General features: G+C 51.9%; 1 protein-coding gene across 2 annotated transcripts in view; it reads right to left on the reverse strand.

Annotated features, from left to right (window-relative positions):
* The window catches only part of CDHR2 (cadherin related family member 2), a 35,489-nt gene extending 17,971 nt beyond the window's left edge, over positions 1-17,518 (reverse strand). The window contains exons 1-6 of one of the 2 annotated variants that reach the window (XM_045801079.2): positions 17,436-17,518; positions 8,396-8,462; positions 8,055-8,126; positions 2,949-3,088; positions 2,781-2,834; positions 1,471-1,560 (exon numbers count right to left, since the gene is read on the reverse strand). In XM_045801079.2, coding sequence (XP_045657035.2) covers positions 1,471-1,560; positions 2,781-2,834; positions 2,949-3,088; positions 8,055-8,126; positions 8,396-8,447 — 408 coding nt within the window. In that variant the 5' untranslated portion in view covers positions 8,448-8,462; positions 17,436-17,518. Of the gene's footprint in view, positions 1-1,470; positions 1,561-2,780; positions 2,835-2,948; positions 3,089-8,054; positions 8,127-8,395; positions 8,463-13,715; positions 13,739-17,435 lie in introns of those variants that run through there. The other variant, XM_045801163.2, reaches the window with a different exon arrangement.
* Between the last annotated feature and the right edge of the window lie 7,333 nt (positions 17,519-24,851).

Below are 24,851 nucleotides of genomic sequence, written 5' to 3' on the forward strand. Positions count from 1 at the left end.
TGGATTCTCTCCAGCCATAGCAGTACATTCCAGACAGCACCCTGCAGAGCTGGAAAGTTCTTTGGAGAGGCCGTTGCCCCCTGTGACCTGTCCACACCTTCAGTATTTCCACACAGTGGTCAAAGTGATCTTTGAAAATCGTGAATCAGACCACATCACTCTTGTGCTAAAAACCTTCCGGCCACCTCCCCGACCTCACCTCCTCCTCACCTTCTACTCTCCATTCACACCAGCTTTCTGGTTATGCCTAGAGAACTCCAAAGTCATTCCCAGCTCAGAGCCATTGAACCTGCTGTTCCCTTGCCTGACACATCCTTCTGCTGGGGCATCCCATGGCTGGCTCCCTCTTGCCGTGTAGGTCTCTGCTCAGTTGTCACCTACTCAGAAACGCCTTTCCTGGTTGCTCAACCTAAGCCAGACCCCTTCCTGGTTACTTTCTTTTACTTTGCCCTGTTTTACATTCTTCATGGAGCTTATTTCCACCTGAAATAATCCTGCTTATTTAATGTCTCATTGATTATTATCTATATTCTTCATTAGAATTCAAGCTACTGAGGGTAGTGACCAGGTCTGCCTTATTTACCAGATAGTTTCAGCACCAAGGACAGTGCCTGTATACAGTAGGTGCTCCATCAGAGTCTGTCAAAGGGCTGCCTGGACTTCACTGGTCTTATGTCTGACCTAGTGTGGGGCCCCATACCTCATACACCTTCAAAGCCACATGGTAATGAAGATCCAGGAGTGGTGTTTGTGTTTGCTGCTCAGGGGCCATTGGGGAACCTCCTTCCCGTGCAGGCCGTTCAAGTGCGGCTGCCCTCCCTTACTAGAGGGGAAGGCTCATGATGTAGACCTAGCCAATCAGAGTGTTCCGTACCCCTAGGTTGAGAGGCACATGACCCAAAGTGAACCATGAGAGTCAACCCTGGAGTTTTAGCCAGGACCATGGAGAAAGAAACAGTCTGTGTTCAACTTGCCAAGCAGGGAGCTGCTTTCTTATCACCACAAGAGAGAATGGCCTCCTTACCCAAGGATGGGGGCAATAAGATAAGCCAAGCTGAGAGGTGGAGAGAAATCTCTTCTTGATAACATGGTTTGAGTACCTGGATACACCATGCCTAAAGTTAGTATACCTCTAAATTGTTCAGATACATGAGAAAATCAATTCCTTCTTTAAAAAAAAGTTTTGCTCTCATAACTGAATCATTCTAATACGGTCTGATTGATTGCAACGTGTTGCTGAAACTATTGTTCATGGGGTTACATTCCCCTGAATTTGGTTACTGCAGCTGCCCCTTTAAGGGGTGCTTTTTCCTGATCCTGAACCCCCCCTCTGACTGTCTCTTGTCCTTCGCACCCTGAGAAGAGCTTCTGGGATGCCTGCATCACACACACACACACATACACACACACACACACACACACACACACACACACACACACACACACACACCCTATTAAGGCAGATGTTACCTCATTGATGCTGGTGGAGAAGCCAGTATTCTGGAAAACAGGAGCATTGTCATTTCTGTCCTCCACGATCACCTGCATTGTCCTCAGCACCTGCAGGTGAGAAAACCCAGGTGAGCCTGGAAGATGCGAGAGCTTGAGAAGACAAAGGGAGGAGCGTCTGGGTGGGACTGCAAGTGGGCTTCGCTTCTCGGGCAATTCGGCAATAGTTGGGGTTATCTCATTTTTGATACAATTTCAAACACCAGAAAAGTTGCAAGTATAGTACACAAAACTCTCAATACTCTTCATCCAGATTTCGCCATTGTTTGATTTCTCTCTCTCTCTCTCCACACGTTTACAGAACCATTTCTGAGTGAGTTGCAGACCTAATTAGGTTATTCTTTAAAAATCTGGAATGTGTCCTACTACAGGAATGTTCATTTTAGCTTTGTTTGCTGTAGTTTTAAGCTGTGGACAACCTAAGTGTCTGTTGGAGGACACGAGTGAGAGCATCACAGTGCGTCCCCATGTAGAAAATAGGGCAAGAAATGGGGGACTCATGAGGCTACACGGGCAGAGCTGCAAAGCTGATTGCTGAATGAACAGGGCAGTTCAAGATAATATGTACAGTAGGACCCCGTTTGGGTTTCAGGAAATGCATGGAAACTACAATCTTTCTTCCAGGGATTCATATAAATGTAAATGCATAGTGAGGGGTGTGGAAGAGCGGTGACCAGACGCTTTGGCTGGGAGACGGCAGGTGGGAAGGGTCACGCCGGGGACTCGGGCTTCAGCAGCAGTTTTTGAGATGTTTACGAAGAGAATGTATTCACGAATATCCAAGTCATTAAAGTGATTTTTTTAATGGACGGGGTTTGGGGAATGTATTTTAAAGACAAAATCCTCAACTTCCACAGACATAAGGCACGGTGGTGTCTGCGTGTTTTTTAGAAATAGGAGTGCTGACACCAACACATTCACCTGGGGGAGTTGAAAGTGACTGCCTTGGAAGAGCTAAGATAGGGAGGCATTTAGCACTTGTTTTTTAATTAACATTTATATTAACATTAATTAATATGATTAATGTTATAACATAAATGAGATCTTTATATAATTAAAGTAAATTAATAATAATGTTAAAATCTTGGTAATATTGTGTGACCCAAAATGGACAAGTATAATTGGAATGAAAATAAACATTACATTCAGTTTTTGTTAGCGAGGGCTCTCTCTGCTTGCTTGAGGTAGAGGACATAGTCAGGAAGGGCCCCTAGTCTCCTGCTCTCTGATCCCAGGGCCACCCTCCCCTCCCCTCCCCCCTTCCAACTCACTGGGTTGTTGTGACTGTCGCTCACGGAGATGGTGATGGCGAACAAGTAGAGCGTCTGCGGGGCAGATAGAAGAGGCCCGAGGTGAGCCCCTGCTCGGGGTGGGAGCACAGGCAGGGCCCCCACCTCCCCACCCCCCTGCCGGGGCCTTCCCAGGCTGCTGCCCTTTACCTCGTAGTCCAGAGGGCTGGCCAGCTTCACTTCCCCCGTGGTTGGGATGACATTGAAGAAGTAGGCAAATTGGCCACTAATCCCATAGGTCAGTGGGTCGTTGTCCCGGTCCTGAGCTGCCAACCAGAAGGCCTCGGCACCTGGAGGTGGGACAGGGAATGCCCACGGTCCATGGCCACCTCCTTCAGCGCCAGCCTGGCTGAGCTGGGCTAGGGGAGCCTGTCTTCTATGTGTGCAGAAATCGGGGACCTCCCAGCCCCCAGGGCTCTGGCCTCCGTGGCCATAAATGTCAAGTTTGGCTTTGTTACAGCACCCGCTCGGTGGCTTTCATAACAGCATGCTGATTTCCCCTAGGGGAAGACCCCATCTGCACTGGACACGGTGGGGAGGGCTGCGATCCAGGCATCTCCCTTTCTCCTGGCCCTGGAATTCCCTACCTGGAATTCCTTGAAACAAGTCCAAAGAGGGCTGCAGCAGAAGTATCTAGCTGCAGCAGCTAGGATGGGAGATGGCTAAAGTCTCTCTGGAGGTGCCTGGGCCTCCCCGAAGCCCTCCCTTCACCCAGAGAGCTTGCCCAGAGACTGCCAGAAACACCATCTGCTCCAGTGAGTGTCTGCTGCTGGCCAGGAGCACCCGCTCTTTCACTGCGCCCCCAGCGGGCTTGTCCCTGGGCAGAGCAGGGGCTTAGAGATACCGGCGGACTGGATGATCCCAAGGCCATCGACTCTCCAGTCTGAAAGAGACTTTCTACAGATCCATCCAACCCCTCTCCAAGACCTCACCTCCTTTATCACATCCAGCCTCTGCTCAGCCACCGCCAACACGACACTTACTTTCCTAGCCACTCCCTTCCACTGTCGGACAGCTGCCCCTTGGCAAGGGCTGTCTCCATTTCACCAAAATGTGCTTCCCTGTAAGTCCCAGCTGTGGGGACCCAAAGGCTTCATCTGTTCTGCCCATGAGGTGTGGTGCCCAGGGCCATGAGACTTTTAGGAGACCCACAGGAATGTTTCACTGCTGTCATAAAATATAATTTTAGGGGCGCCTGGGTGGCACAGCAGTTAAGCGTCTGCCTTCGGCTCAGGGCATGATCCCAGAGTCCTGAGATCGAGCCCCACGTCAGGCTCCTCTGCTGGGAGCCTGCTTCTTCCTCTCCCACTCCCCCTGCTTGTGTTCCCTCTCTCGCTGGCTGTCTCTCTCTCTGTCAAATAAATAAATAAAATCTTAAAATATATATATATATATATATATATATATATATATATATATATATAATTTTAATATAGAGTCAGGGGCCCACAAAGGAAAAGAAAATATGGGAGGTGAGTGGATGGGCTTAAGCCGTATGCATATGTATTTGACTAGGGGCATAGAAAGATGTATCAGGGAGGAAATGCTCTTTAAAAGTTGACCTGAAGGGGCATCTGGATGGCTCAGTCAATTGAGCCTTCAACTCTTGATTTCGGCTCAGATTGTGCTCTTGGGGTTTCAATCTTGAGGTTGTGGGATCGAGCCCCATGTCAGGCTCTGTGCTTGGTGTGGAATCTGGGCGTGGATTCTCTCTCTCCCTCTGCCCCTCTCCCCGCTCACACTCTCTCTAAACAAACAAACAAACAAATAAACAAATAAATAAAATCTTTTAAAAAGTGGCCCCAAAAAAGAAGTTAAATGTAACAAATCAATAAATCTACAAAAATAAAAGACATCTATTAGGTCTCTGTATATTAAGAATTCTATATGTTTGTCACTAAACTAAAATTGATTTTTAAAACACCATAATTCTATATTTTTAAAAAGTCTGCCTGATAAAGCAGAACTATTGTATAGTGTTAGTGTCAGGAAAAGAGGTCTTGTGTAGGGGAGAAAGGACAGGGAGTGAGTGACCTAAGGGACGAGAGAGGGGGACCTGGGGGTGTTGGCAACATCCTAGTTCCTGATCCAGTGGTAGTTACATGGGATTCGATGCACTTTTCTGCACATATATTTTACTTCAAAACAGAAAGTCTAAATGACATAGTTTTTAAAAAATCTGACTGGGGCACCTGGGTGGCTCAGTCGGTGAAGCGTCTGCCTTTGGCTCAGGTCATGGTCTCAGGGTCCTGGGATCCAGCCCCGCATCGGTCTCCCTGCTCAGCAAGAAGCCTGCTTCTCCCTCTCCCACTCCCCCTGCTTGTGTTCCCTCTCTCGCTGTCTCTCTGTCTGTCAAATAAATAAATAAAATTTTTAAAAATCTGACTGAAAATCCTTTCCCATGTTAGGAGAGCCATAGAATTTATCTCAGGAAGAAGGAGATCACCCTTTGGTTTAAGAAAGCGCAGAGAGGAGCCATGTGGTTATCAAAGAAGACCCTCATTTGGTCTGGCTCAGGGACGGAGGCGCGCTGCTCTCAACACTGAAGTTATTCGTTTTCTGTTTCCAGGGGGGTTGCAGAGGGCCAAGCGTGCCGGAGCCCCAGGGCTGGGGAGGTGAGGACACGTGCAGGGGCCCGGTGACCTGGCCAGGCCTGGAGAGGACACTCCGGTGACAACCGAGAGTGTGGCTTCCTGACTCATGCTGCCGTCTCCTCCCTTCTCCCCACGTCTTCACGAGGGCCTGGAGCTGGCTGGAGGGGACCAGGGACTGGCCAGGGAGCAGCAGGAAGGAACGAGAGGTAAGCCTCAACCTCCAAAAGAGCACGCACAGCAAGAGCCTCCGAAATTAAGATGAGAATTCCAACTGTTTTATTTAGGTATTAAAGGCTCACCCGGACCATGGAGCTCTTGAGAGCATTTGGGTTATAATATTTGCAACATTTGTTTGACATTTGTGTATGTGTTTTATCTATGACCAAACAGCTGTGAAAATATATGTCAATATTGTTCACATATATACATTACTTCTCTTTTGGACAAAGAACATTTATAGATCTCAAATAGTTTGACCTCAGCTCAATCTTCCAGGGGAGATTGTGCCATCTCAGAGTATAATGAGACTATCACCTCCCTCATCCTGGGTATTAACTCTTTACTAATATAACCCTAAATAAATTTTGCTATCCTGGCAACCACACTCAAATGCATGTGGCCTTCGTGCCTGCAAAGCCTTCCCCCATCCTCTCCTTCTGTACTCTGGCTTCTGAATCCCAGGGCCATCCTCCCCTCCTGTACTCTGGCTTCTGAATCCCAGGGCCATCCTCCCCTCCTATACTCTGGCTTCTGAATCCCAGGGCCACCCTCTCCTCCTGTACTCTGGCTTCTGAATCCCAGGGCCACCCTCCCCTCCTGTACTCTGGCTTCTGAATCCCAGGGCCACCCTCCCCTCCTGTACTCTGGCTTCTGAATCCCAGGGCCACCCTCCCCTCCTGTACTCTGGCTTCTGAATCCCAGGGCCACCCTCCCCTCCTGTACTCTGGCTTCTGAATCCCAGGGCCACCCTCTCCTCCTGTACTCTGGCTTCTGAATCCCAGGGCCATCCTCCCCTCCTGTACTCTGGCTTCTGAATCCCAGGGCCACCCTCTCCTCCTGTACTCTGGCTTCTGAATCCCAGGGCCACCCTCCCCTCCTGTACTCTGGCTTCTGAATCCCAGGGCTGACTCTGGGTTTCACCTTCTTTGATGCAGTCTCTTGTGTCATCTGGTAGCTTTACATACCTGAAATCCCAATTCTGATGCTACGACAAAGACTGTGGCTTGTCACCCAATATTCACACCCTTCCTTTCTCTCAAAGCAAGAGAACCCCGGATTTTGAGCTGGGCACATGGCCAACCAAAATAAAGACCTCGTTTCCCAGGTTCCCTTGCAGCTAGGTGTGGATATGTGGCTAAGTCTGACCAATGAGATGTGAGCAGAAAGAACAGTGTGTAAAATCTGGAGCCTATCCTTACGAGAAAGGGCTGAGCCTGCAAAGCCCCTTCCTCCCAGGCTGGCTGGAATCAGGCGTGGCATGAGCCATCTTGGACCATGTGGATGAGGACCACACCCTAGGGAAGGCCAAGCCTGAAGATGGAAGGAGGGTGCCTGCCACCAGAAGCATAAAGCAGGGAACAGCCTGATGGAACAGAGCCCCAGACAGCCCTGGACGTGTTGCTGTAGATGGCTACATGAGAGAATTGTCAGCCTTGACCTTGTTTACGCCTCTGTTATCTGAGGTCCCGTAACGCACAGCTGAGCCTGTATCCCAATGAACAGAGTCGTCTTCTGTTTCTGCTTCCCCAACCATATCCTGCCTGATGGGAATTAGGTATTCAGTCCCTATGGCTTCTCCCAAAATGATGCTTCCCAGATGTCATTCCCTCTTGTACGCTGCCTCCATCTTTACCATATTCAGTGTCTCATTATTTATGATCCTTCTTTTAATCGACTTATCATTTCACATAAATACATTTATTTTAAAAGTAAGGTTTAGGGGTGCCTAGGTGGTTCAGTCAGTTAAGCGTCCGACTCTTGGTTTCAGCTCAGGTCATGATCTCAGGGTCGTGGGATCAAGCCCCACTTCGGGCTCCCTGCTCAGCACAAAGTCTACTTGAGATTCTCTCCCTCTCCCTCTGCCCCTTTCCCCACTTGTGTTCTCTCTCTCTCTCAAATAAATAAAAAAGATCTTTTTTAAAAATAAAATAAAATAAAAGTAAGCTTTAGATCGTAGCTGTAAATCAAAATCCATTTCACTTGCCATAGATAGAAAGTTAGCTCTATGGACAAAGGCAATGAAAGTAAAGCACAGTTATTAACATCTGGCAAGGAGTGTGTGAAAGGCTTTGAGCCTGAAACCTGCTCCCTGTTTAGGGGGGAGAAAGGCAGAGGGTGCAGGGAGGTTAGCAAGTGCAAGAGGTGGAAGAGAAAGAATGGTCCCACATGGACCCACTCTCTTTGGGGCATCAGAAACACCAGCAGGAGATGGGAAACAGGAAGAATGTTCTCATGGGGTGTCTTGGTTACTTGCAGTTGTGTGAGAGCCCTGACACACAAGCCGAAGAGGGAAAAACAAGCTTCTAGAACAGACTCCCTTCAGGCCACCTTTGCCCCATGATGAGCCCCAGAGCTGCAGAATGGGAAACGAGCCCATAAGGGAGCCCCTGGGACTCTGTGGGTAAGGACTTGACACAGCCTGTGCACAGGGTTGGTGACTCACCCACGGGTAGGTCCTCGGGCAAATTCACTCTCGACATGTTTGCCAAGAAAGTTGGGGCCACGTTGGCTGCCACTGTAGAAACAGAGGACACTTGGAACACCTGGATGCCCCTGCAAACCTGACTCCCAGCTGCCTCCCATGGGAGCCCACCCCAGTCCCAGCCTTCGGCCCGCTCACCCGCCTGGCCTGGATTCGCCCCTAGGCCTCCCCAGGGCCACCGTGCAGGGGGCGGGGTCATAGGACATGGGAGTTTGCTGATGAGGCAGTGTCCCTCTCTCCCGGAGGTCCTGCCAAGGATCTCCAGGCTAGCGCTACTCTGGTGGGGGAGGGGAGGCACCCACCAGACACCGTGAGGGTAAAAAGCAGGAGGCACGACAGCCACGGCAACGCCATCACGTCTGGAAGGACCTAGGGGAAGAGGGATCAGGGAAGGGGCAACTGTCCCCAGGCCTCCCTCCCTTTGGCGGACCCCCATCTGTCGGGGTCTGAGCCAGGCCCGCCCCCCACTCCCACTCATAGTTCTCCAGCTTTCAGGGCCCCTGTCACCCACCGCCCTTTTCCAGATGTTCCACAGTAAGGGGGAACCCAGAGGGGTGGGCAGTGTTACTGAGCCTGGTCTGAAATTCCAGCCTGAGAATGACCCTGAACTTGACTCCAGAATTCAGTGTCCTGTGTAGCAGGGGCTGCTCTAAGCACATTACATGTGTAATCTTGATATCCCACAAGTACAAGGTGGCTGAGAGAAGAAGGGGCATTCCTGAGGCCACAGGGGGAATTGATGACAAGACCCTGCTCTGAACACAGGAGTTTGGGCTCCAGAATTCCTTCCTGCAACAACTACCCTGCCCCGCCTATCTGAAATGTCTAAACTAATAGCATCCTTCAAAATCAGGTGCCTGAAGAGGGACTGTGACTTATCCAGGACAAGCCAGAGGCTCCACGGGTGGGCAGGGTCCTTTGTCCTGCTTGCCGATGCATTTCATAGCTGCCTTTGCAGCCTTTCCCAAAGTGTGCTCCATAGAACCTTGGCCCTGTAAGATGTCCCACAGCAGGGGGGTTCCTTGGTCAAATCAGTTTGGGAAGAACTCAAGAGAAAATGACCCCAATCTATGGCTGATTCCAAAAGACGGGGTTCTCCAAGGGGGAGAGAAAGAGACAGCAGAGCAAGAAGGGCTTCCAGAGCTGAACCTTGACAATGAAACAGCATCAGCACCCAGAAGTCTTCTCCCTCACGCCTCCCTCCCCTCCTTCCAAGTTCCCACCTCAGGGATGCACCCATTTGCCGAGGTCACCCTTGATTCCCCTTTTCTGGAATGCCCCACATCCAATCTATCGTGACCCCTGCATTTCTCTCCATCCCACAGTGGCCACACTCACGGCCACCTTCCCCCATCACCTGGCTCAGCCCTCCTCCAGGCCTCCCTCCCTTCAGTCTCTAATCCAGTTCGCTCAGCCCAAGTGATCCTTCCTCAACCCCTCTGATGACCTCCCTCCCCTGTTCCGAGCCCTTTGATGGCTCCCCATCTCCTGAGTCCAAACTCTATAAAAGGGCTTCCACAGACCATCGTGCCTGTCTGCCGCCTCCCTCCCCAGCGTCACTTCTAACCATTTCTTACCATGCCCCATTTCACCCCTCATGCTTTGCATGGCCACAAGTGCACCCCGTTTTCCCTCACTGCTGGGGTAAACAGGCAATCAGGAGGGTTAGTAATTTTAAATGTCTGCTGACATTTCCTGAGCACCTACCATGTGCTGGGTACCCTGATTCATTCATTCATTCATTCATTCGTTCATTCATTCACTCATTCTTTTAATAAATATTTATGGATGTCCACAGTCCCCTATGTGCCAGACCTTGTTCCCAGCACTGGGGGAGTAATTGCGAGCAAAAGGGCCAAGGGACTGCCTTCACCCAGCTCATGGCTTAGTGAATGAGACAGACCCTAACAGGTAAACAAGTCTAGCTGCTTGCTGTGCTCTGTGCTATGCAGGGAGAGAATGAGGCTGCTGTGGGAGCGTGAGGAGGGCGCAACTTTAGGCAGCGTGGCAGATAAAGAGGGCTGCCAACCTTTTGACTCTGCTCCCAGCAAGAGATGAGGCCTATGTCTGCCATCCCCCCTCCCCTGAATCTGGTACATTCATCATGTTTTTATTTTCTCTATTTATGAGGTTTTAACATCTTCAGAGCCTCACCAGCCTTGCCCAGGTGAGCTCCTTCCTACACTGCCTGCAAAAACTCCTCTCCTATATGAACCAACCAATCTAGAGCCCACACCCCAACTCCCTCCTTTGTCTAACTCATACATCAAGTCAATATTGTCCCTGCCCTGAGTCACCCCAGGGTCAAGCACTGGACAACTAAGGACGACCCCTTCATCCCACCTAAATTATTCCCACTATTCAATCCTAAGCTTGCTCCTCTGCCTGGCCTGCAGCTTCCTTCCCACCTTCCTTCCACAGAACGCAATACGCATGAAGGCTCTGGGGCACGCTTTTTCCTTTCTCCTTCTGCCTCCTGACTGAATGCTTCCCCATGTGGCCTTGCATGGCATGGCAAGCCCCCTTCTCTAGAAAATTGTGATAAAAATCTTCTTCCAATGGCCTTAGTCTTTCCATGTCATTACACAGTCACCTCCATAAATTAAAAATCCCACTGGTTATATAATTAAGACATCTGGGCAGGCCCCCTGACCGATTGACAGAATATGGTGCCAGAGATGCTGTGCCAGGTTCCAGGCCTTGGCCCCAAGATACTGGCAGTTTTCCCTTCCAGTCTCTTGGAACTCAGCAGCCATGCTCTAAGAAAGTCCCAGCAGCGTCTTGAAGAGACTCATGTGGAGAAGAACCAAAGTCCCTGGCCAACAGCCCAGCTGAGCTCCCAGTGAACAGCCAACATGCACCCACGTGAGTAAGCCACGGGCATAAACCATCCCCAAATGGACCTTGCTCCGAAGGAGCCGGCGGCGCTGAGCCCCTCCCACAGGGCAGATTCCTAATCGTAATAAATGACTGTTGCTGTCGGCAGGTAAGTCTTGGGGTGGTGTGTTACGTGCAGTGGCTGATGAGAACACACAGGGCGGAGTCTCTGAGGAAGGGACTCGTCCAAGGGTGGGAAGAGGGCACACTGTGAGGGGTGGGGGAGGGGGCTTCCTCCTCAACCTTTACCTCCACTTCCTCCTTCTTGAAGCCCCACTCAAATGATGGTAAAGATCTTAGAAGTTCAAAAGAGTTGATGAGAGATGGACAACTTTTCAAGCTAGTGATGGTTAAAACCAGAGTGGGGAGCAGCTGGGTGGCTGTCAGTTAAGTGTCAGACTCTCGTTTTCAGCTCAGGTCATGATCCCAGGGTCCTGGGATCGAGCCCCCCCATCAGGCTCCCTGCTCAGCCGAGAACCTGCTTCTCCCTTTCCTCCCAGCTCGTGCTCTCTCTCTCGCTGTCTCTGTTGCTCTCTCTGTCTGTCTGTCTCTCTCAAATAAATAAAATTAAAAAAAAAAAAAAAGACACCTCCCCCAACCACCGGAAATAAAAAACAGAGAAAATGGACCCACTCAAGAGAAAAAAAAACCCATAGGTTCTGAAATGTGGGGGCCTCCATTGGATCACTTTATGAGGTGGTCTCCAAAAGACAGGTTCCCCCACAACCCAGGGATCCCACTGGACTTAGAGCCTTGTTCTTAATCATGAACAGGGAGCACCAGACACTGAAGGGAAGACGGGAGCCATCGCGTGCTGGAGCTGTTACTGAAAACCGCCGGAGCTTCAGGAATTTTACAAGCCGGTTGGCATTGTGTTCGAGGCTCTAAATGAGCCAGCGCGGACGTATTGACAGCACAGAAACAGGCAAATACAACACATTATGGAAACCTGAACACCAGTGATGGACACTGAAAAATCCAAACCCAATCAAACAAAAATATGGGTAAAGGCAACTCAGAAGTGGATTGTTATTATAGATCTTACAGTATTATTTAAATTTTTAAAATTCAGTGCCCAGTCGGTGGAGCATGCCACTCTTGACGTGCGGATTGCGAGTTCAAGCCTCACGTTGGGTGTAGGGATTACTTAAAAATAAAATCTTAAAAAAAAAAAATCAGTCCTGGGGCGCCTGGGTGTCTCAGATGGTTGAGATTCTGCTTTCAGCTCAGGTCATGATCTCTGGGCCCTGGGATCGAGCCACTGCTCAGTGGGAAGTCTGCTTCTCCCTCTCCCTATGCCCCTCTTCCTGCTCGTGCTCTCTCTCTCTGTATCTCTCTGTCTCAAATGAATAAATAAAATCTTAAAAAAAAAATCAGTCCCTCTTACACTGCTAAAGCAAGCACTGTTAAAAGGTTGCTCCTGGTAACTCGGCCAATATGAGAGATGGCCCCTGGCCAACTAAGAGCCAGGTGTGTTCCAGGAATTGGAAAGAGGGGTTCTGTGGCCAGAGCAAAGGGAGCGAGGGGCAGGGAGAGAGACAGGATGAGGAAGCAGGCAGAGGCAGATCGTGCCTGGCCCTGTAAGACTCGGTGAGGGCAGTCTGCTTTAGGCCAAGGAAAACAGAGGGTCATTTCAAGGTTTAAGCAGGGGAGTAAGAGAGACTAATTTACTTTTCTAAAAGATCTTTCTAGCTGCTATGTGCTGGTGGATTGAAATGGTGGCAGCAGGGCTGGCGAGAAGAGGCAGGAATAGAGAGATAATTTGGAGGCAGGACATTTGAAATTCACATAAATTAATCTCCGCAGCAACCCATTTTGCAGACAGAGAAACGGGCTCAGAGGAGCTCACAGCTAGAAGTGAGGGGGTCTCTCCCATGCACAGAGGGAAGGGTGCAGCCCTCACCTTCCCCCAGGGCTCCAGCAGGAGGGGAAAACCCCAGTTCAGCTGTGAACTCCAAACCTTCAAAATATTTGTCCTCTCTGACCTGGTAGTCTAACTGACTTAAAATAAGGAAACTCTTGCAGCAGCAAATTGTTCATCACAAGTGGTTGTTTATAATCATGGAAACCGGAAGTAACCTGAGCGTAGGAACAGCAAGGAATGGTGAACAAAGCTGTCACCAAGGCCTCAGTGGAATATGAGGCAGCTGTTAAGCATCATGACGGGGAGCAGCTACCATGGAAGGAATGTCTACTCTGCACCAGACACGGAGCGGGACACGACTTGACATAAGAACACCTAAGACAGGTACCGCTATACCCACTTTACAGATGGGGAAACTGGAGGTCAGAGAGGCAAATTGCTTACAGCCCTGAGAAGCAGCAAAGGCTCTCTGCGCAAGTCACTGCCCTCCTCTGAGCCCATTTCCTCAATTTTTTTCCCCTAAAACATTTTATTTATTGATTTGAGAGACAGAGAGAGAGCGAGCAGGAAGGAGAGGTTGGGGAGTGAGGGGCAGAGGCAGTAGGAGAAGCAGACTCCCTGCTGAGCAGGGAGCCTGATGCTGGACTTGATCCCAGGACCCTGGGGTCATGACCTGAGCCAAAGGCAGATGCTTCACCAAATGAGCCCCCTGGGTACCCCCACCATTTCCTCATTTGTAAGATGAGACTGACAACTCTAAGAAGTTTAAGGGGTGGGGGAGGGGAGTAGACTGCACCAACTAAGTGCCCTGAACACCGAACACCGAAGGTGCTCAGCAAATGCAAATCCCGTCCTTCTGCCTGTTGTGGGGTCGTCTTTACCTTGTGACTGCTACTCCCACTCCTCCGTGACACAGAGGTGGCCGTGCTCTGGAGGGTGTCGGTTTGATGGAGCCGAGGTCAAGTGTAGTGACTGAGGTGGTCCTGGAGCTGGGCGTGGAGGTGGGGTTGGGACAGTTCTGTTGGGGTGGAGGTGACAGTGGGGAAGGAAGCAGTGATGGGGACGGATGCACTGGTAACATCTGTGATGATGAGGGTGGAGAGGCAGATGGAGCTGGTGGTGGCTGGTGGGGGTGGGGTGGTGGTGGTGGTGGGCACACGGTGGGCCCACAGATGGAGCTGGATGCTGGTGATGGTGGTAGGCTGCTGGCAACCACCCTGTGAGCAAACTCCAGGGCACCTCAACACCGGCTGGATGCAGCCAGCCCTGACATCCCCTCGCTGTGCGGTCTTGGACCTCACCCCTCACCTCTTTTCTCCTGCTTCCCCTTGAGGGGTGAGTCAGCAGCCACAGGACAATTCGTCATTAAGTGTGCAGCCACAGGCGTGCAAAGTGTCCTCTTCACTATGACAAAGTGCCATTGGGAAAACAGGAAACTCCTGCCCTCGGGATCCAGTCCTCGAGGGGAAGGAAGCTGGCAAGGATGGGCCCAGTGCTGTGGCTGGCACTTTGTACCCTGTGCCATTCGGTCTTCGGCACACCATGGTCCAGGAGCAGAAGGGACGTGATGCAGTCAGTAATTGGATCAGAACCCAAAGCAGGAAGTCTGTGCTCTCTCTTTCCCAGCTTCTGGTTTGCTCTTCCTCATCAGCCAGACTTCCCCCAGGCACCGTGGAGCCCCCAAGGGCAAGGCAGAGGGACAACAGCCTTAACTGGCAGCCTCTCCCTCCAGGGTCCCTGAGGCCTCCACCCCCAGACCCCTTCCTATAGCCAGCTACACTCATCGCTCATGGAAGCTTCTTCGACTTCCCCCTCCCATTCTCACGGGGCCTCAAGAAGCCTGGTCTTTCTCAGAGCACCTGCGATAGCCCCCTACATTAGAGCCGGCAGACCCAAAGTCTCCCCCTGCATCTGGTCCGGACCAGCGTCCTAGAAGGGAGAGGTGGCTGTCGATCGCCTTTATGCCTGAGCCCAGGGAGGGTAAGGCTCCCACCCAATGCCCCAAGCCAGCTGGGGGCAAAGCTGGGGCGCCGCTCCTCTGACTCCCATCCCACCAGTCCAGTGCTCTTTCTTGCTGTGGTCCTGCCTCTCCTCTCCCCCTTCACCGCCTCCACGCGGCGTTTCCCACAATCTTGGCCCTTTGCTTGAGACTTTTTACACACACACATACACACACACACACACACACACACACTGATTTGATCATAATGAGGCCAAAGTTCTTTGGTCCAGAGAGTCACCTCTGGATTTGGTCATTTGAGAAAAATGTAGAGGGCCCGTGTAAGCTGGGGAAGGAACAAGAATAAACCTGCCCAGCAGTGAGCCTTCCCACCCACTGGGCGCAGCACTCTGCCCTGGCTCTGGCTGGCTGTGGGACACACTTCCTGCCCACCCCACCCCCACCCCCCTACCCCCCGCCTGGCAGGCTAAGTCCTCACAGGTCCTGAGTTTCTCTTCCCACACAAGCTCCTGCCCTGCCCCCTCCTGTGGTCCAGGGGCACAGAATGCTCCCCTTCCCAGTCCACACCCTCTATTTTCCTCCCTCCAGGTATTTGCATATGCTGTCTCCTCGGCCCTGAATGCCTTCCCTGGCCGTCTGCATCCGTGCAAACTTTCTCCATCCTCTAAGGCCAGGTCAGGTGCGGGGCCACGTGTATGTGTTGGCTGGCCCTCTTCTGGCCCGAAGTTCTTGGTCTCCCAGCAGGGGGCAGGGGGCAGGGGACAGGGGACAGAGCAGTTGCAAATGAACAAGATGTGAATGGAGTTGACTATGGGTTGGGACTGGGGAGAGGCCTTGAGGGTGCCCCGGCCAGCCCACCCCAGGCTTCCACGGTGCCAACCCACCCTGGGCCTGCCCTGTGCCGTCTGCCCAGGGCCTCTGCTATGCCGGGGGCCTGGGTGTGAAGGAGGCAGACTCAGTTCAGCCCCAATACCACGCAGCCACCCCCAGAAGCTCTTCTTTCCTCCTCTCCACCTCTCAGTCTGCCTTCTAAAAAATGGGACTATCTACATTCTAGAAATTCCAGCTTTCTTCCCCCCACACTTTCCTTACTCTCAAAAAGGGCTGCTTGGAGAAGGGTCAAAAAAGGACACAGAGGGGAATCCGGGTGCTCCTGACCCCCCAGGAGGCACACTCACCCTGGGCCTGGCGGCACGGGCTCCTTGACCCCAGCGGGCGGGGGCACCAGCCGCAGCTCCCACCAGCCCAGGGCTCCCAGACTTTCTCCCCGACTGGAAGTGAGGACCCTAGATGTGCCCAGGGCCTCTAGGAGGACCAGAAGGGAGGTGCCCCTCATCACTCACGGGCGCCACCGTGGTGGCCACTGCCGCCTCCAGCTCACCACATACTTTCACTTCCGCTCTGTTTACGTCTCACAGCTGTGCCCCAGGAATTATTGCCCCAGGGTCCAGGTGAGAAAACCGAGGCTCAGGGAAGCTCAGAGAGGGCTGTCCAAGAGCAAGGGACAGAGCATTAGACCCGGGCTAGCTCCAAATCCAGGAGTCCCTGGGTGAGCCTTGGTCTGGGCTCCATTTGACTCCTACCTACACCCACAAGGCAGACGCCAGCTCATCCAGGGAGCCCTGGTGCAAGGATGTAGACCCCAAGGGCACCAGGCTCCCTGCCATAGGGCCCCTCCAGTGCCCATCACCCTGGCTGCTTCAGCGGCAGACAGATAATGGAGTCAAACGGCCCTGGTTCAGATTCCAGAACCTCACTTACTCACTGTGCCCTCCCCCCGCTCCAGGCAAGTCCTTACTCTGGGCCTCAGTTTCCCTGCTGAGAAATGGGGTGAGGTTAAGAGCCACAGAGTCCACACTCGTTTCCATTCGTCAGATCCCACTGTTTCCTGAGCCTGGGCTGGGCATCTGGTACCCCAGCCCCCCAGTGCCTGCCTCAGGGAAGAGGCCCACCCTGCCCCTGCTTCTACCAGGCCTGGAATGAGCCAGAGTTGAGAGCCAGCCTGCAGTCAGTGAGTGCCAGCCAGACACGTCCTGGAGCTGGCTGAGGTGGCAGTCAATCCATCATGGGCCACAGGCCCGCCTCTGCCTCAGGGCTCTCCAGCTTCCTTCCTGCACTGGGACCATCCTGCTTCTACAGATGTGGAAACCGAGGTCCAGAAGAGTTCCAGAGCCCCCCAAAGCCAGGATGGAGCTGGGATCTGAACCCAAGCAGTTGGGGTCAGAGCCCCGTTCTTTCTCCTCGAGCTCTGCCCCCCCCACCCCCGTCTCAGCAACCCTGTCTTTACCCCCTAGTGTTTCTTGTGAAAGAAGCCCAGGCAGGTCAACGCACTTCTCTGAGGGAACTGCCTGCCTTCTGTCCTGTGAAGAAACCTCCGTGTGTCCAAATGACCCAAGGACTTGGAAGGGCGGGGAGCCATCAGAACCTGGGAATAGGTATCATCACCCCCACACGGAGAAGAAACAGGCCTTGCAGTCAGCCTGGGACTCAGCTCCAGGCTGGCCCAACCCAGCACCAGCATGCCCACCCAGCTGGGGGGGGACCCCCAGAGCTCGCCTGGGCCCCCACAACCCCACTCAGCCCCTACCCCCAGCCAGAAGACTCCCGAGCCCCTGCTGCAGCCAGGCTGTGCAGTTCCTACCTGGGCCCCAGAAGGGGCCGCAGACGCGGCAGATGGGCTCCGGCGGGCACCGTCTGGGGCCTGCCACAGAGCAGCCGGCAGACTTTGGCACCATCTCCTCCTCCCTTGAGCAATCATTAACCCTGCCAGACACCACACCTCCCAGGATGGGAAGGATGGGACTGACTCCTCAACAGGCAGGGACCATGACTAGTGAGGGGGCAGGAGGGCAGGACTGAGGTGACCCGCCCTAGTACTCCCAGGACCAGGACAGGAGGCTCGGGCCCCAGCAGAAAGGGCCTGGCAGAGCCCGAGCCCAGAGGACCTGGGAGCCAGGCCCAGCCTTGGGGCAGGCAGGAGGTGGGCAGGAGGACAGCTGACAGTCCGAAAGTGACACCTAGGGCCCTCCATCCCCTCCTGGCTGTAAGAGGCCTCAGTGACGGGGAGCCTGTGGAGAAGGTGAGAGAGTGATTAGGTCAGGAGAGGGAACTACTAAGCAAACATGGAGACTCCGGAGGGCACCTGGGAGGTTTCAGAGAAGAGCAGGGGCAACCTTGAGCTTGGATAATGCACTCTCCTGCCTACTGTTGCTAATACTCCTCTTCACTGAGGCCCTCAGAAGGCATCTCCCCTCCCCCAGGGGTTCATGCACCCCCAGGCTGGCTTTAAATACCATTCAGGTGCTCAGCAGGGTCTGAGCCCCCAAATCCCCCTCCAGCGCCGCAGGCCCAACCATCCCTGTGTTGACACGGGAGAAAGGGGACCCCCGGTACAAGATCACCAGCCTCGTCTATGGGGGTCCTCTCCTTATGGGCAGGGACCACTCCTGACTCTCAGTAGGTACAGGTTAGATGTTACTATATTGATATCAGGCAGTTTCACAGGGATGTTTGCTCCCCACCCCCACCTCCACCCCTCAAATTTAAAATAGGTTCTCAAAGTACACATGCCTTGTGTACACGCACGGTCATAGCATCCTTATTCGCACTAGCTAAACCATGGACACAACCCAGCGTCCATCGACCGACGAGCGGATGAACGAACCGGCGTCCGCTCGCAGTGCGGTGTGGTTCGGCCGTGAAGAGGAAGGAAGGTACCGCGCGCGGTAACACGGAGGAGCTTGAGAACATCGTGCTGAGTGAAAGGAGCCATCACACGAGAGCAAAAGCTATGCGATCGCACTTACGTGAGGTGTCCAAAGTCGTCCGTTTCGCAGGCACAGAAAGCAGCATGGGGGTCACGAGGGGCTGGGGGAGAGGGAATAAGCTATTTAACGGGGACAGAGTTGCAGTTTTGCGAGATGAAATGAGTTCTGGAGACGGATGGTGCTGACGGTTGCGCAGCGTTACCAACGTACACTTGAAAATAGGGAACATTCTGTGTATTTTAGTGCAACTTAAGAAGTGCAAAGAAACTATATGCTTCAACAAGCTTAAAAAGGTGAAGAAACCAGGATGAAGGGGAAAAGTCTGAGAAAAACAAGGAGAATATAGGCCTGAAGAAAATCCGTAAAATACTTAAATATTTGCCTTGAAGTTCTGGCTGCTTGTCAGAGGTGAGTCCTGAATTGCACTCTGGCTTCTCAGCAGGCAAAGGGAAGAGAAAAACAGGATCCATTAAGTGCGGCATCCGTCCACTAAATGTGCGCGCGCGCACACACACACACACACACACACACACACACACACACACACAGCGAGGTGGGGGGTTTGGAGGGGAGGGGGAGAGAGAGCATGCAAATGATAGGATCTGGGAGCCAAGGCGATCTGAGTTCCGATCACGGGGAAGTGTTTCCTCTCATGTGTCTCCAAGGAGTGGATGCTGCCGAAGGCGGACAGCACTTGACACGACTATTGTAAGATGTTGTTAAGGGGGCTCCTGGCTGGCTCAGTGGGTAGACTCTTAATCTCGGGGTTGTGAGTTCAAGCCCCACGTTGGGTGTGTGGATTACTTAAAAATAATAAAATCTTTTTTTTTTTTAAAAGATTTTATTTATTTATTTGACAGAGAGACAGCCAGCGAGAGAGGGAACACAGCAGGGGGAGTGGGAGAGGAAGAAGCCGGCTCCCAGCGGAGGAGCCCGATGTGGGACTCGATCCCGGAACGCCGAGATCACGCCCTGAGCCGAAGGCAGACGCTTAACGACTGCGCCACCCAGGCGCCCCTAAAAATAATAAAATCTTAAAAAGGGGGCACCTGTGTGGCTCAGTCGCTTGGGTGTCTGACTCTTGATTTCTGATCAGGTCATGATCTCGGGGTGGTGAGACAGAGCCCTGCATGGGGCTCCTGAGCTCAGTGCAGAGTCGGCTTGAGATGCTCTCCCTCTGCCCCTCCCCCACCCTCGGACTCCCTCTCTCTCAAATACATAAAATCTTAGAAAAAACAAAACAAGGTGCTTGTTAAGAGATAGTCAGGTTCAGTTGTGGTGGAACAAGTTACATCACCTCTCTAGGCCTCAGCGCCCCTGTCTGTAATGGATGACATATGAGACCCATCTCCGAAGGTGGTGGTGAGGACGAAATGAAGTCGTGCATTTAAGGTCCCGAGCACGGTTGTGGGATCGAGCCCTGCTTCGGGCTCTGTGCTCGGCGCAGAATCCACTGGAGATTCTTTCTTTCCCTCTGCACCTCCCCATGCTCACGCTCTAGATGATAGATAGATAGATAGATAGATAAATAAAATTTTTTTTAAAAATAAAAAATAAAGTTGCAAGCACAGTGTCCAACACAAGGTAAAGTTTCAGTGGATGTTAGTTTCTGTTGTGGTGTGGTGGGCTTGCTGGTGACCTAACACGAGGAAGCAGGGCAGGTAGCTCCCCACGAGGCCCTGGGCTCCAGGCCTGTCCCAGACCAAGGGAGGCAGCCTGGTCTCTCTGCCCAGCTTCAGGTAGGGCAGACCCCAAACCCAAGCCCCTGGTCTCCCTTCCTGCTGTGACTCCTGTGGCCCGCAGCTCTGAGTCACTGCTCCAGCCCCAAGAGGACATGGCCTACCCTGCCAGACCTTTGGACAGCATCTGGATAAGCCAGGTGTGGCCCAATGGTGCCCCGCCCATCTCAGGTGGTACCTGTCTGCCTGCCACAATGCAGCCTGAGAAGCTCACTGAGCTCTGGACTGTGAAAATCCAGGTCTGAGTAAAAGCCCCAGGCCCAGGGTCAGCTTCAGGGAAAGGCAGGCTGCCAGTCAGAGAGTGGGGCTAAGAGGCCAGGATGTGGATTCAGATGACTTGGGTCCAAAGCGCTTCCCACAGCTTACCAGCTGGGGGCCTTGGCCATCTCCCTGAGCCTCAATGTCCTCATCTGTAAAATGGGTGTGACAGCAGAACCCAACTCAAAGGTTTATTATAAAGATTAATCAGGTAGGCGCAGCTCTCTCTCTTGAGCTCACCCACTCTCATTATCTGGAGAGTGTACTTTTTCCTTTCATAAATTTCCCGCTTGTGTGACTCATCCCCTATAAGAAACAAAACAGAACAAAACAAAAGCCTCAGGTAATACGGTGAAGCGCTTAGCACAAGAGCAAGTGATGGAGAGATGTGCACATGATACAGCAATTCAGACACACACCAGGGCTCCTTCCTGGCCACTGTTCTAGGTGTGTGGTTTTTAAAAATTTTGTTCAGAGAAACTTCTCATTGCCTGTCTTTGCTGGCAACCTACTGTGTGCGCCCACTGTGTGCTCAGAAATGGAGCAAGCTGAAATCAAGTCCTCACTTGTCTCTGACCAGCTGGATGACATTGGGCAAGTCACTCCTCTCTGAGCCGCCCCTTGTTCATCTGCAACGTGGAGACACCATACAGCTCCCCTGCCTCCCCCCACACGGTACAACTTCAGAGGTCGAGCTGGAGAGCCTGAGCTGAGAGGGGCTCTTTGCGGCGAATGCGTCCAACCCCTCCTCAACTTCCCAGTCATCCCTCCATGTGCACACAGCTCTGCAGAGTACGAGAATGCTTCCTTGCTCTGTTCTACAGCAAAGGGACTGGCCCAAGAACAGCCCCTCCGTGTCAGAGACTCCCAGCCTCCAACCCTAGAAAGAATTTAGGACCCGAGAAACCAACTCCTCCCCAACCCCAGACCCCTGAGCCCCTTTCCAGGGCACACATTCCCTCTAAAGTACCCTTTCCAGGTGGCTGCTCTGTCTTGCTCGCGTGCCTCCAGTGATGGGGAGTTCGCCTGCTTCCATGGCCTCCACTCCATGACCCCAACTATACATGTTTCAAGTTGAGAGCTGCCCTGACCACTTCCATCCGGTCCACCTTCTGAGAGTACCAGATCCTGCTTCCTGTCTCTGCTGTGAGACAGCTCCTCCAGAACTTTCCCTCAGGCCCCTCCAACCACGCCCCACTACCACCAGAGGTAGGCATAGCAGCCACACAAACCTGGGTTCACATTCCAGCTCTGTCTCATTTCTGGCTGTGTGTCCTAAGAAAAGCCACTCTCCCTCTCTGAGCTTTAGCTTCCACATTAGGAAAATAAGGGGAAAAAAACCATGAGGCTGTTTCCTTTCAGTGAAGTTAGTGGAGTCCTAAGATGGAACATAATGCCTCTGAGCCCTCTAGGAATGTGACTTGATGCCACATGGCCCTCCTGGGCCTCCTCGCCACTTCGGTGTTCATTCAACAGACAGGGATTGAACACTCACTTTATGCCAGACACTGTGCTTGGTACTGGGCACTGGCAGGGTTGAGGGGACCAGGCATTCCTGCCCCACAGAGGGATAATCTGATAATCTGCCACGGAGTCGCAGAGTAGGCCAGGCCAAGAGCAAAAAGGGAAGCCCAGGGGTGCCTGGGTGGCACAGCGGTTAAGCATCTGCCTTCGGCTCAGGGCGTGATCCTGGCGTTATGGGATCGAGCCCCACATCAGGCTCCTCCGCTATGAGCCTGCTTCTTCCTCTCCCACTCCCCCTGCTTGTGTTCCCTCTCTCGCTGGCTGTCTCTGTCTCTGTCAAATAAATAAAATCTTTAAAAAAAAAAAAAAAAGGGAAGCCTAGGCACAGGGAATAGGGTGTACAAAATCCCATTCCAGAAAGAGCCTGACCCTTGGGGGGAACTGAAAGACCAAGGCTGGAGCGCAGAGGCCATTTGCTCAGAAGATTGGGTTTCAAAAACGATTGTACATTTATACAGAGGAATACTGTTCAGTGATTTAGAGACAACTCTGTCTTCATGGCAGTATAATTCACAGTAGCTGAGACATGGAAACAACCTCAGTGTCCATCAGCAGATGAGTGGATAGAGAAGATGCGGGATACATACACAGCAGAATAGTACTCAGCCATGAAAAAAAAGAAGGAAATCCTACCATTTGTGACAACATGGATGGGCCTGGCTGGCATCATGCTAAGTCAAATAAGCCAGACAGACAAATACTGCATGGTGTCGTTAATATGTGGAATCTTTTTTTTTTTAATTTTTAATTTTATTTTTTTAAAGATTTTATTTATTTGAGAGAGAGAGCATGAGCATGAGGGGTAGATGGAGAGGGAGAGAGAGAGACTCTCAAGCCGACTCCACGTCAAGCACAGAGTCTGACACAGGACTCAATCCCAGGACCCCGAGAGCATGACCTAAGCCGAAACGAAGAGTCAGATGCTTAACCAACTATGCACCCCAAGTGCCCCTATACGTGGAATCTTTAAAAACAAACAAACAACTGAATATGTAGAAACAGATTGTAGAATGGTGGTTGCCAGGATGCCAGGGGCTGGGGCATGAGGGAAATTGGGTGATATTGGTCAAAGGGTACAAACTTTCAACTACAAGATGAATAAGTTCCGGGGATTTAATGTACAACATGGTGACTACAGTTAACAATACCGTATCTTATTCTTGAAAGCTGCTGTGAAAGTAGAGCTTTAATGTTCTCATCTTAACAACAACAACAACAACAACAAAATGGTAATTATGTGAGGTAAAGGATGCAACAAGGTTACTGTGGTAACATTTTGCAGTATATACATGTATCAAATCATCCTACTGTACACCTTGAACTTACACAATGTCATATGTCAGATATATTTCCATAAAGCTGGGAGGGGAGGGGAAGAATCAGACTACTAATACACACAATAGATGGATCTCAAAAATACGATGACCATTGGAAGGAGGCGGTACATACGGACCAGCCATTCGGTTGATCTAAAGTTCTAAACACACAAAACTAACTATAGTGACAGGAACCAGATGAGTAGTTATGTCTGGAGGGAACTGACTTGAAGGGGGTAAGAGGGAACTTTCTGGGGTGATGAAAATGTTCTCAATCTTGATCAGAGTTTTAGTTATACAGAGGTATACATTTATGAAAAATTCACTAAGCTATACATGTAAGATTTGTGCATCTTACTGTATATATGTAAAATACATTCTAAATTAGCCCTTAATGTAGATATAGTTCTGATGAAGGGAAGGGGAAGGGAGAAACACGTTTAAGGATGAATCAGAGTAAGGCAGAAAGCAGGCTCCAGGTGTCAGGAGTGAGTAGAAATCTTGGACTCTGCCACTTCCTAGCATAATATCTTCACCTCACTAATGCCTCAGTTTTCAAATCTATGGAACAGGGATAATAATAACTTTTCCTCGCTGAGTTGTTAGACTTTAAGGAATAACCAAGTTAATTCACGTTAGAATATTGCTTTGCACGTGGTAAAAACTCAACAAATGGAAGCTTTAAAAAATAAAGACAGCCTCCGTGCAGCTGGCAGAGGAGCCCATCCCTGGGTTGAGAACCGTGGGGGCCTCGTGGGGCCCTCGTGGGACAGCCTCTGCGAGGCGAGGTCTGCGGGAACTACAACAACGGGCAGGACCTGGTGGGCGCGGGGCAAGCTGGGAGTTGTAGTTCTTGGCAGTCTAAAACGCCCACGGACGCGGGGCCACGAGGCTCAAGGATCCGCTTTAGGAGTGAGGAATACCCGGCCTGAGCAGGGAGCGGCCCGCTCTGCTCCAGGGTGGCTCTAGCGATGGGCATATGCGTCCCGTTGTCACTGGAGTCTCCTAACCTCCCGAAAGAGGTATCAACGCTCCCAGTTCGAAGACAAGGAAACAAGCTCAGAAAAGGGGCAGAGCGGGGAACCAAGATCTGCTGACCGCAGTCTTCACTCTGTATTACCGACCCTGGCCCCTTCAATCCGAAGCGGGGGGAGAGGAACACACTCTCCGGGAAGCCAAGGTTCTTTCACGGCCACGGAGTCGCGTTATGCTCCCCATTTCACAGACGAGACAGAGTCATTCACTCGTTCAAGGTCACGCGTGTATTAAGTGTGCTGCTGGGATGACAGGCCCTGGGCGCTTCGCCCTTGCGCGCCCTTTGCCGCCAGACACCGAGGGGCGTGGCCTAGAGACGCCCCGCCTCCTCCACCCTCTGCTCTGGCGCACTTGGTGCAGTCCAGGTAGTTCCACACGTGCACAGAAGCGGGGGTGACGCTGCGCAGCTGGCATAGGG

This window comes from Ursus americanus, chromosome 15 (assembly GCF_024610735.1).
Source record: "Ursus americanus isolate L20-20 chromosome 15, mUrsAme1.1.p, whole genome shotgun sequence".
NCBI classification, from domain to species: Eukaryota; Metazoa; Chordata; class Mammalia; order Carnivora; family Ursidae; genus Ursus; species Ursus americanus.